The sequence below is a fragment of the Telopea speciosissima genome, chromosome 6 (genome assembly GCF_018873765.1).
Source record: "Telopea speciosissima isolate NSW1024214 ecotype Mountain lineage chromosome 6, Tspe_v1, whole genome shotgun sequence".
In the NCBI taxonomy this organism is placed as follows: domain Eukaryota; kingdom Viridiplantae; phylum Streptophyta; class Magnoliopsida; order Proteales; family Proteaceae; genus Telopea; species Telopea speciosissima.
In genome coordinates this window covers 54725855-54738926 of record NC_057921.1, presented here as the reverse complement: position 1 = coordinate 54738926, position 13072 = coordinate 54725855, and the positions used below count along the sequence as shown (strand labels likewise).

Sequence of the window (13072 nt, the reverse complement as noted above, 5' to 3'; positions counted from 1 at the left end):
GATATAATTTTCATCACTTTCGGAAAAACACTTCGTTAGCTCTTTGATATATTGTATAAGTTTTATGCCTGAGGGCTGTGCTAATGTTCCTCCAAATAAAACTATCATGAGAAGCAGGACTCCAAAAGTATAAACACCGACTACCTTTCCGCATGTCGGTCACAATGAATTCCACGTTGTAATAGTCCTGGATAGATAGACATATCAATGAGAAGGTTTAACATCAATTCAGAGACTAGAAAATAAAATTGCACCAAAATGAATTCCATGTTGTAATAGTCCCAATATTTTTATTGCCGAACAAAATATATGCTATTCATGGAGTCCATTAAATAGAGTTTCATTCAACAAAGCATCCTAAATTCCTACTAGAGCAATTTTATCACCACCCTAACAAGAGTGATAAAAACACAATGATGTATGCATACAGGTAAACTACACGCATGCAGTTTTAAACACATTAACAAACAGCCCGAAAAACCAATTTTCCAATAAAGAAGAAGAAACTTGTTATAAACCTTATAAAAAGTATAAATGCACCAAAATAAATTTTTTTTTTGAAAGCAATCAACCATTGCATTTCGGATGACTGTCTTCTTTAAAGCTATTTCTACTTGCTTGACGCAGGTGGATGAGCGTGTTTAAAACTTAACCCTTATGAGAAGTGTTCTACTGCAACACATCCAGTTAATGTAATTTATTATTTATGCAAATTTTGCAAAGTAATGTGAAGGATAATCGCAAACAATTTGCTATTCAGTACATAAGTGGCAATAGCTTCTTATTTCGGACAAACAAATGCATTAATCACTACAGAGCCATTACAACATTCACATGTGTTAAGGAGTTGGTCACGGTTTTGGTTTTATTGTTAGGTTATATGTTAAGAGTTAGTCTTACTTCATATGTTAGGTAGTGAGGGGTTTTTTAGGTGCTAGAGGAGTACTTAACTTAATTCAGTGGGCTAAGTTGTAATTGTTTGTCATAAATATAACACTCACACCCACGGCTTGAGTAGGCTGTCCACAACTCTAACTGTGGGCAATATTCTTCTCTTTTTCAACCTCTCTATCCTTTTCTTCCTCTTCTATTGCTGCTGGTTATTAATGCCTTCATATTGTCACATCGTATCAGAGCATTAAGATTCAGTGGTAGCTATAACCTTCCCATCTTGAGAGTCCTCTTTGGATCTCTCCTTTGTGATCAATAGCAACCAATGATGTATACTTTTTTTCTGAAACCCTAGTTGATGAGATAATGGAGATTAGGGTTTCCAGCTGCCATCAAGATCTCACTATACTGACATCTGATGGTCTACTTTCACTACAGCTTCGGTACCCTGATTTTTGAAGACTTTTGGCAGATTTTAGTTCTGCAATTACTTTTAATCTACCCGTTAGATCAACTCAATATTTTAGATCATCAAGGACCCCCCTGGATAGGTCCATCGACATTGATATGAAGCTGATCCAAGCAACTAATGCGAAGTAATTTAAAATCTCATATTGCAGCGATGCTCTTTTTTTCTGGAATTTCTGGCAGATTTTCTTCTTGCAATTACTCCAGATCCTCCCATTGGATCTTTGAGGGCATTGAAGGCCACCCTGCAACCTTCCTTCAATCTGAATTTGAGGCTGATCTCAGCCTCTGATCTACTGCAACTAAAATTCTCCCATGACACCTGCAGTACTCTGTTTTTGTATGTGTTAGGTGTAATCGCTTCTATCTCATATCCGGTCATTTACTTCACATGATATTTTAGGGCATTGTTGCCCTGCTTTGGGAGATTCAGATTTGATATCTTATTGCTGTTTGCTGGCCCTTTATCTGTTCTGCATCTGATCCATTTCTGTGGAATTTTGTTGACCTCAAGGAGAGATATAGTTGTTGGTTCTTTTATTTAATCGCTATGGCAGAATCCAAGCCTCCCGTAGACAATGTTAATGTCCAAATAACTTCTATCAAGTTAACCAGTGCCTCCAATTATTTTCTCTAGCACAAGCTGTGCAAGTCTATATCATAGCCAAACGGAAGATGGATTATTTGACTATGCCTCCACCTGCTCCCACTGCTGCTGATTACAAGGATTGGCAGTTTAAGAATGCTACATTACCATGTTGTCGGTGGAATAGTATGGAGCCCTCAATAGCCGCCAATGTCATATTTTATAAAACATCGAAGGGTGTCTGGGATGAACTCACTGAGACAAAATATGTCCAGAATATATGACTTGTTTTATGAAAAACTCTTCCTCTTTAAGCAGAATGGAAAGTCGGTTGGCGACTACTACAGTACCCTTAACGGCATGTGGGAGGAACTCAATGTCTATCATCCTCTCTCTACTGACATTGATGTTCTCAAACCTCAACGTGCTGAAATTCTTGTTGCTTAGGTTCTGTCTAGATTGGACTCTGACCTTCAGTCTGTCAAGAGTCAAATATTTTTTGGTGAAATGATTCCATCTATGAATGAGGCCTACTGTAGGATTCAGCGGATCCCTATCCAAATCTAATTCCACCACCTTCTCTAAGGATAATCCCGCCTTTTTAACTAGTAATGGTTGCCGATCATGCTAGCGGTTTTCGTGATCGCGGTCACAGTCGTGCTAAGGGGAGTTCATGGATGTGGATAGATATTGGACTAAGCATGGCAGGCTGCAGTAGGCACCACAACAGTTTGCCACTACTATTATTGTCCTTGATGAGAGTACTAACGTGGTGCACTCTAAAGACACTAATAAGAGTTCTTAATCTGGAGGTGGCGTTTCATCTCATACTGATATGATCAATCAACTCCTCAAATGGGTCCAGCCGCTTGAGACATCCTCTTCCACCTCTACAGCTACATTGGCTAATGTTGAATAATGTACACCAGAATACCCCCACGGTCGGGGTATTCTGGTCTTTTTACAGTTGTAATTTTATGTTTATGTACCTCCTAGTTAAGTCGGCCAAGCTAGGGGTATTTCAGACATTAAGCTGTAACCTTTTTTATTATAAATATAAGGCTTGTTTGATCACATTGATCATACAAGCAACATTCTCTAATTCAGATCTTCCAAGGCTGCTGAGTCTATTATGTGCACTTTCCTTTGGAAAGGAGTGGACTCCACCAGGTTTCTTCATCCCTTGAGTTGGTCCTCCACGTGCCTCCCCAAAGCCAAAGGGGGTCTCGGCGTCAGAAGGATCAAGGATGTCAACATGGCTGGTTCGATCAAGCTGCTCTGGAAGCTTCTCACCAACAAGACTAGTATCTGGACTTCCTGGGTGTACGCAGGGCCTCTGCGTAGAGACTTTATTTGGACTGTCAGTCCCTCTCCAGACTCCTCTTCGACCTGGCGCAGCATTCTTCGAGTGAGACATATCGCCAGGGGTGCCATATCTTGCAAGATTGATGGTGGGCAGCAGACCCTCCTTTGGCTTGATCAGTGGCATCCTTAAGGTGTCCTTGCCACTATAGTCAGTCCCCGCGTCATGTATGCCTCAGGCTTGGACAGATTTGCCCGTGACCTCCATCATCGCCAGAGGCACGTGGACTCCTCCCCCCTCCCCCCCCTCTAGCCGATCTTTGGAGGTCCCTCCCCCCCATCCCCCCAGGCCATAGGGGCAGGGGTGACATCACTATATGGCTTCCTTCCCCATTGGGTATCTTCAGCTCCCACTCCGCTTGGGACATGGTTTGTCATCGAGGGACGCCCTGTCCTTGGCATAAGGTAACTTGGTTCAAAGGGCACATCCCTCGTCAGAGTTTCACCACTTGGCGTGCCTTAGCAGATTGCCTTCCCTCCCAAGCCTTTCTCATTCGCTGCCACATGCAAGTCTCCCCTAATTGCTGCCTCTGCTGGAATGGGCTCAAAGACACAGACCACTTATTCTTCACTTGCCCTTTCGCAGCCTCCATTTGGAACCAGGTTCTCCGTCATTGCTGGCCAGCTCGAAGAAGACCATTACCCCTCTCTAGGGAATGGATCTGGATAGATATGACTTTTGGAAGGAACTCGATTTGTGACATTGTGGGCAAGCTTGCCTTTTGCGCTACTATTTCTCACATTTGGATGGAACGCAATCTTAGAAGATGTACATCTAACTCCCGCTCTGTCGATAGGATTTGGAAGGCCATCTTATTTCATGTTTCATCTAAAGTAGGCACCCTTCCCCCTGGTAGTGTTAAAGATACCCCAAGGAACAGGCTCATTGTTGTCTCCTAGGGTCTTCCTACCTCCATTTTGTGTCCCTGCTAGTCGCTAGCTTCAGTTTTGTTGGCCCTTGGGCTTGTACATTCCATCTTCTTTCTTCGTAATTTAAATTTTCATTCATCCAAAAAAAAACATGGTATCAGAGCTTTCGGGGCCTCTGCATCAACCCCTCCAAGTCTCTTATATTTTTTGCTGGGGTTTCAGAGATAGACAAAATTGCCTTCCTAGAGAAATCTGGTTTCCTTGAGGGCCAGCTTCTAGTCAAATATTTGGGGATCCCTTTGATTCCAGCAAGGCTTTCTGCTCACCACTGCACCCCTATGTTGGATCTGATCTGGAAGAGGCTTCAACTTCGGAAAGGCAAACTTCTCTCCTATGCAAGCAGGTTGGTCCTTATTAAATCAGTTTTAGAGGCATCATACATCTACTGGTCTGGTATTTATGGTCTCCCTCAATCCACTATCAAGTCCTTGGAAGCTCTCATGGCTTCTTTTCTCTGGAAGGGTAATGATTCCTCTTAGTTCCTCCACCCCTTAAGCTGGGCTGCTGTGTGTCTCCCTAAGAAGTTAGGAGGTTTAGGCATAAGAAGAATCAAAGAAGTGAACTCAGCGGGTATCATTAAGCTTATCTGGAAGATTGTCTCCAAGAAGAAAAGCATATGGGTTGATTGGATTTATTTGGGGCCCCTACGCCAAGACTCTATTTGGACTGTCTCAGCCTTGTTCGATGCTTCTTGGGTCTGGCGCAAAATTCTTGCTAGCCGCCACCTGGTCCTTCAAGTCATTCGCTCTCAGATTGGTGATGGCCTCTCTTCATATCTTTGGTTGGACAACTGGCACCCAATGGGAATTCTCCTCCACCTAGTCACTCCGGGAACCATTTATGCCTCAGGTCTCCATAGGCTCTCCTTGGTGGCCGATATCCTTCATCAAGATGGCTGGGCTCCCCCCTCCTTTGTCTCTCCTCTTAACCTTATTTGGAATGAGCTCCCCTCCATTCCAAGAAGGCCTATGGCAAGAGGTGACTATGTTTCTTGGTCGTCTAACAACTCTAGCTCCTCCTCAAAAGTAGCTTGGAATTTTATTCGTTTGAAAGGCCTGTTGGTTCCTTGGCGAAAGCTTCTTTGGTTCAAGCATCACATTCCTCGTCACTGCTTCATGGCCTGGAGAGTCTTCAACAACTATCTTCCAACTCATACTCAAGCCTTTCTTCGCAACTGTCAGATATTAGTTTCCCCTACCTACTGCCTTTGTTAGAACAATTCTGAAGACTTGAACCATCTTTTCTTTGATTGCCCTACTGCAGCTGCCATCTGGAAGGGTATCCTAAACAAGTGCTGGCCTGCCCATAGAAGAATTCTCCCTTTCTCTAGAGAGTGGATTTGGATTGATATGACCTAAGCTGGCTCCTCTATTTGCGATTCGGCCGGGAAGATGGCTTTTTGTGCAACTCTCAACCATATTTGCATTGAGCGCAATATCAGGAAGTGGACCGCCAATTCTCGATCTTACTTGAAGATTTGGGTTCCATTTCTTTTGAAATTAAAGCAAAGTTATCTCTAGTTCCTCCTTTCTTTTGTTTGGACACCCCAAGGAACATGTTCATTGTTGATTCCTAGGGTCTATCTAATGTTTCTTTTGTTGCTTCAGCCTCCCTTACCTAAGGCGTTGGCTGGCTCTCTTTTTCTTTCTCCCCTTCGAGGTCCCTTGTATTTCTTTTTTCTCTTCCCTTTTGGTAATGAATTTATTTGTTCACCCAAAAAAACATGGTATCAGAGCAGGTTTCGAACTAGGGCCCTCACTTCTCCTTCATTCTCGATTTCTCCTTCCTCTCTCTTTCATTCTTGATTTCTTCTTCCCTCCTCTCTCTTCTTTTGTTCTTCATTCTCCCACAAGGGCAGCACTGATGAGGTGATCTAAAGATCCAGATGCTGCCCTCCATTACCTCATTCATGATATAAAAAAAAAGGCTCCCTATCTGCGATATTTACAGCCTTTAAGTTTTTTTTGGATTGATCCTCTCTATAAACAAGGACTCGATTCACCTTTTTGAAGTGCAAGACCTGTAGAAGATTATTGCGCAAGCTTCTATCCATTCTCCTTGATCGATTTTTTTCAAAAATTTGGTTTTTCCCAAAACCCAAAAAATATCAATCCTTGTGTTGCTGGTCTATGTTGAAGCTAGTTTTTGGAAGGGTGATTCTCCACTCCTACAGGCACACTCAATCTCAGTTTTTGGCACCATTCCCCCCTATATCGATCTCACAAAAAAAGAAGGTTTTTTCCAAAATCCTGATAAAATCGATCAAGGGGTTTGGCCTCTTTGCTGCTGCTGATTTTTGGGGACATTTATTATCACCATTAAACAGGTCTCTCCACCAATTTTTGGCTCTTTTCTTGAAGTGCTTACTGGGTTTCTCATCACACCAGCCCTTCTTTGCGATTTGGGTTTCTCTGCTGCATTATGGGTGATTCTGAAGTCTCTATTGGCACTTCTGCTGCTAATGGATTTGGTAGGAATGACAACCGTGATCTTCTCCCTAATCCTATCAAACTGGATGGGAATAATTATTTGATCTGGTCGGCATACTTGGCCATTGCTGGCCGTGAACTTACTGAACATATTGATGGTACTATTACTATGCCAACTGCTCCTAGTCCTCTTTTGAACAGATGGATCTCCAATAATGGTATCCTCATGTCTTATTTGATTGGATCCATGCAATCAGACCTTGCAAGTGATTTCCTTCTCCTTGATACAGCCCATCAAATTTGGTCTGTTTGCAAGGAAACATATGGATAGCTTGGTAATGATGCACAAGTGTAAGAACTCCGGAAGAAGGCCAATCATACTACTCAAAGGGATTTGTTTGTCTCCAAGTATTATACTACCTTGCGTAGTCTCTAGCAGCAATTGGACCATTTTTCTGATTTCCACCCCACTACAACTGCCGATATTACTGCATATAAGAAGCATCTGGACAAAACCCGAGTTTATGATTTTTTGGCTAGTTTGAATATGGAGTATGACCAGATTCATGTTCAAGTGTTGGGTCATTTCCCTTTTCCCACACTTGAACAGTCCTATGCTTTAGTCTCCTCTGAAGAGAACCGTCGGGCTGCTACGCTCCACCCACTTGTTACTGACAGATCAGCCCTCCAGACTACTGCCAAGGCTGCTCCTGCACCTGTTGGACATGTTTCTCTTGGTGATTCTACTACAGGGACTATTACTTGTGAGCACTATCACAAGCCCTACCATACCAAAGAGAAATACTGGAAGCTTCATGAAAAACCAGCTGATTTTGAGGCCAAACGGGCTGCCAAGAAAAAACAAAGAACAAGGCTCATTACACTAAGACTGTTACCATAGCCCCTACCACTGATACTGGTCTATCCCAGGATGATCTACATGCATTCCTACATGTGCTACGGTCTTCTACTACTGTTGTTGCTTCTACTACATCAGCTCCTGCCAATTCCTCTGCTCCTTTAGGTTCAAACTTTGCCCGGTCAGGTATTTCATTTGGTGGTCATTGTGCTTCCATAGCTTCCCAAGTTCTTGACTCCCGTAGTTTGGCTGAGATTTTACTTAGGAATTCCTCCTTTGTGGTTTCTCCCAAGGTGTTTGGCTGTGTGTGTTATGCTCGGGATACTAAATCTCTTGGCAAACTTGAACCCCGTGGGTTACGATGTATTTTTTTGGGTTATTTTCCAACCCAAAAAGATTATAAGTGTTACCATCCTCCTTCCCATCGTACTCTGGTCAATATGGATGTCATTTTTTTATGAAAACCTACCATATTATTCTCCACATCTTCAGGGGGAGAGTTCTAGTGAAGATGTGGTTCCTCCTCTTGAGTTTCCTCCTCTTTTATACCCTTTAGATGCTGCCCAGCCTCCTTTGGCTGCTGCCCTTCATCTCAAGGGAATCCATTACAGGGGGAGATCATGGAAAATAATGGTGGTGATGTTCCTATTCAAGGGGAGCTGACTCTTGTCCAGGGAACCATTAGTGAATAAACAAGCTGCTCTTAAAAACCTCAACAAAATGGTGTGATAGAAGGGACAAATTGACATCTGTTAGAAATTGCTTGGTCCCTAATGTCCCATAAGAGTGTCCCCAGGATTTATTGGGGAGACGTTGTTTTGACTGCATGTTATTTGATTAATCAGATCCCGTCTCCTGTTCTTCAAAATCAATCACCTTTTTCCATTGTTTTTCCTACCAGTCCCTTGTTTAGTTTACCCCTTGTATTTTGGTTGTCAATTTTTATTGATAATATTCGCCCTGGACTTGATAAATTGTCCCCCCGTGCTACTAAATGTGTCTTTCTTGGGTACTCCCGCACCTAAAATGGCTATTGGTGCTTTGATCTTGTTACTCGTCAGTAGTTTGTTTGTGCTGATGTTACTTTCTTTGAGAATACTCCTTACTTTGTTACTCTTGTTTCTGATTTGGACCCTAGTTCCATTCCTATTCCTCAGGTCATTCCTCTAGAGGATTCTAACCTCAAATCTTACAGATCTACAAGCGCCGCCCCAAGCATCCACCTATTCCTCAGGTCCCTCCTCAACTCTCCCAATCCAAATCTTTGCATGGAGATCCTCTGCTACTGCTGATCTCCCTATTTCCCCTGGGAAAGGTACTCCTTCCTACACTTAGAATTCTTTGGTTGCCTGATTGATTGCAAATTATGTTTCTATTTCTCATCATCCTGTCTCTCTTCCCCAAATTGCCCTTTCGCTAACCTCCCACTCTGTTCCTACTACTTATAAAGATGCTTTGTCTAACTCTGGCTGGAAATTAACAATCTCTGTAGAAATGGATGCTTTACTTTCTCGTGGGACTTGGACCTTGTAGATCTCACCCCAGGCAAAGACCTTGTGCAATTGTGCGGTGTCATTGGATGTATACTATTAAGTATAATCCTAACAGTTCAGTAGAGTGTTTGAAAGCTCAGTTGGTTGCTAAGGGTTATACTCAGACCTACGGGGTTGATTACTTTGACGTTCTCCCCACTCCCCAGTTGCTCTGTTGAACTGTGTGCATATTCTGGTCTTTTTAGTTGTTAATCTTGATTGGTTCCAGCACCAATTGGACAGCAAGAATGCCTTTTCATATGGTGACTTGCAGGAGGAGGTTTATATGGAGCAACCTCTTGGGTATGGTGCTCACGGGGGAATACTCAAAAAATTTGTAAACTACACAGCCATTTATGGGTTGAAACAGTCCCCAAGAACATCGTTTGATAAATTTAGTAAAGTTGTTGCTGGATATTGCTTCTCTCAATGTTACTTTGATCACTCAGTATCTGTTCGACGTCAGGACTCTAAGATCATTGTGCTGGTCATTTACATCAATCATTGTCCACTTCTGTGCCAGAATTTGAAGTGTGTGTGCTGCAGGATGGGTGGACACACTTGGAAGAGCCTTTGACAGTCAGGTTGGGGTGCGTACATGACTGAGTGTTTTTAGTACAGTGCAAACAGTGTCGACCAGTGTTAGTGTGGAACATAAAAGGAAAAAAATTTTAGATACTGATTCAGCCCCCTCTCAGTGACAGCCATAGGTCAACACATCTTACGTGTAGTGAGACCCGACGTTCTGTAGGGACCTCAAACTGTATCGGCGACTTGATCTGATTTCAGAAATTCAATCCTCATTATTTGGTGGAAGATCTGCTTTGCTATTGGTTATCTTCTAAAATTTCAAGTTGACTGGATTCCTCTCGGGAGAGTTCTCACACCCGTAAGCCAGCAAACTCTCCGCTGGTTTTCTGGTTTGATAGGAGGAAGAACTGAAGAAAGCATTAAGTTTGGCACTTATAAGTTTGGACAATTCATGGGTAATAATGCAAAAGTCCCTTATTTCATGAGTCCCCTTTATTTTATTCCCATTATACTTATACATTCCAGATTTGTTCTGCCCTTTTGAATTTAATTACCATTCTGCAACTGGGTATGTTTATTCCTTTCTAAAGGATTCTGAACTTCACCTTAATCAGGAAATTGACATTTCTTCTCATATTTGGATTCTTATAATTCGAGTGGGCCCATAGTGATCCCAAAGCAGGGTTTGTGACCCGGGATTGCATCAATCAGACTTCTTAGACCTGGATGAAACAATAAGGCCTAAAAGAAAAGGCTGATTGGTCAGGTATTGAAGCTTGAAGGCTGGAAGATAAGGCATCAAGTGTAGAATATCAGAGCAAAAGAAGGTCCACCAGTAAACACTATCAGTAGCAATCAGATCCAGCATGTCTTCCTCCGAATTTTCTTCCTCACTTGTCTTGTTTTCTGAAAAATGTCGTGGATCCATGAATGCTCAGGATGAGTTAATTTCAATGGAGAGAAATCAAGTCTGGTGAGACTTCCAAAAGCTAAAAAAAACATCAAAACCTCTGTTTCCCACCAGTTTTCAGTGTTTTATTTTATTTCTTTATTTCTTTTATGTGCTGGGATAATTGTACCCCTGGTTAGTCATGTTTACCATCGTTAGTTTAGTTATTTGTCAAGTTTCTTCATCATTTACAGGACAATTTGTCCTCGTTCTTTGAAATTAAGTTCAGGTATTTAGAGTATTTTTTTATTTCATGTTTGGGTACGATTCTGGCAATAAATATTCGTTAGGGGATGAAAGAGTGACATGCTGTATTCGCTTTATCGAAAGTTACTGGATTTAACAAGGAAGAATTCCTTTCTCCACTAAATCAGCCCTGTAGGGGCTACTTTATGCCACTTCACACTGCCCTCTGTACTAGATGATTGTAAGAACAATATAGACTCTTGGATTGACTAGGAATAATATAGATAGTAAGAGAAACAAATAGGAAATAAACGAAACATATAGGGTCAGATCATATGACCTACTTTCATGTTTTCCTAACTATGAGAAATGAAGAATGAAACAGTTGATGCATTTCAACTGGATTCTCAAAACTAAATGCTCTGCTGAGATTGATTGTAATGTATTTTATTTTATTTTGTCTCAGAAGTGAACCTTGAGGGTCTAAAAATTGAAGATCAGTCAGTCACATACCGGTGAATCAACTTTGAAGAAAAATGTCTCACTCCAGTTTACCAACTCAAGCCCAGGAGTTGAGCAACGATCTGAACTACAGCCACAAGTGCGTGAACTTTGTTGGCTCAGTAATGACCCAATAGGAAGGAACTCGTTCGGCACAAGGCGGACTGTCACCATATATTCATGTGCAAACAATCCTTCAACACTGGGTAACTGCATTGATACATGAGAAGTGCTTGAAGTAAGAACAAAAGGAACAGTCTAAATATGGATAAGAACAATATGAATCTGAAATCATCTCAACAAGAAACTAAAACACTAACTCTGCCATATATGTTGGATTATTTCCATACCCTATCTTAACAATTATAATATTTCAAACATACATCAATATGGAATCTTAGAGAGCCATTTCCCTACCCCCTTCTCTTCTATCTTCTCTATATCTTCTTCTTATCCTTTTTTTTTTGTTCTTCTTCATAGGTAACAGAAAGTACCAACAATAAAAAGAGTTGCAGTTTTTATTTTTGTTCTTTAAATTGTATCGATCCTGCTGCAATCGATCTCCCGCTGGTTTCCCTGGTTTGAGGTCGACTTTTGCATTACTTCTAGAAAATCAAAGCAAGAAATTGGCAGAATTCCTTGGTCAGCCACTTCATTGCTAGCTGACCACTTTTAAACATTGTCAAATTATCGCTGTTTAAACAATGGAAGATCTGTGGGAACTTGGATTCTGACCTGAGGTACAACGGTTTATTCATCCTCAAGTTCTCCGAGGAAGAAGAAAAGATCCGTGCTTTCGAGAGAGGGCCCTAATACATTGGCCAGAAGCCCATTATTCTCCGGCAATGGGACCATTTTCTGCAACTCCATCGAGTAGACCTCAGCTCCATTCCGCTATGGATTACACTCCCTGGGCTTCCCCTACACTATTGGTGTGAAGATGGATCGAGCATAATAGTTTCAGTCCTTGGGAAAAGCCTCCGTTGTTTACATGGTTCGAAAACTCGTCTTAAACAGCCGTCTCGACCAGTTTGAGTTTTTCGAGATCTCGGCGCATTTTTTTTTTTCTTTTGGTTTCGGAACTATGTTTTGGTGGGCAAATGGCCATAATTGGCTCTGAAACTTTAAGGGAAGCTTGTTTTAGGCTTAATGAACATATTTAAAGGTTCAAATTGAAAAATAAAACACCCAATTTGGTGTTTTGGATTTGCACCCTTTGGTTGGCAGTAAAGGCCGAACCCTTAATGTAATATTGCTTATTCACTATACATTGTTTGAAAGTAAAACAAGTAAATTATGCAATAACGGACGAAGACACATAATCTTGAAATGAAATAGTTAAAGACTTAAAAGTTTCTACTACTGACTACATTACTTACCACAGTGACAATAACTCAATAATACATAACATAAGTCCCAACTCCCAACTCCCAACAATAAGTCAATAATACCAACTACCAAGTACAGTGAACAATAATACATAAGTCTCCCAAGTCCTAAGTCCCAAGTCCCAAGTCCCAAGTCCCAACTCCCAACAAGTGACTACCTACTGATATGAACTATGACGTGCTAGATCGAGTCCACTTAAGGTTTGATGGGGACGACGTGCATTGTCCTCTATCTGCAAGACATATGAATGGCACGTTATAGTGTTCGAGAAGAAATGAGAGTAGTGCTCCACAGCTGCACTGTAAATGATCTCATCTACATACTGCATACAACCTATCTTAGGGTATAGGTCACCGTAATGTGAAGAACCAGTCGTTGAGCCGCTCTCACAAGATCCATACGGATGCATGTAAAGCTGGTGGGTTGGGTAGGCAAAGAAACTGTCGACAAAGGCCGATC

General features: G+C 41.7%; 1 protein-coding gene across 2 annotated transcripts in view; it reads right to left on the bottom strand.

Moving 5' to 3' along the window:
• Positions 1-13072, bottom strand: part of LOC122664096 — a 236003-nt gene that overhangs the window by 83371 nt on the left and 139560 nt on the right. For both annotated transcript variants that reach the window (XM_043859785.1, XM_043859784.1), the window contains exons 43-44: positions 11237-11434; positions 145-187 (exon numbers count right to left, since the gene is read on the bottom strand). In XM_043859785.1, the coding sequence (XP_043715720.1) occupies positions 145-187; positions 11237-11434 (241 nt within the window). The remainder of the gene's footprint in view (positions 1-144; positions 188-11236; positions 11435-13072) is intronic.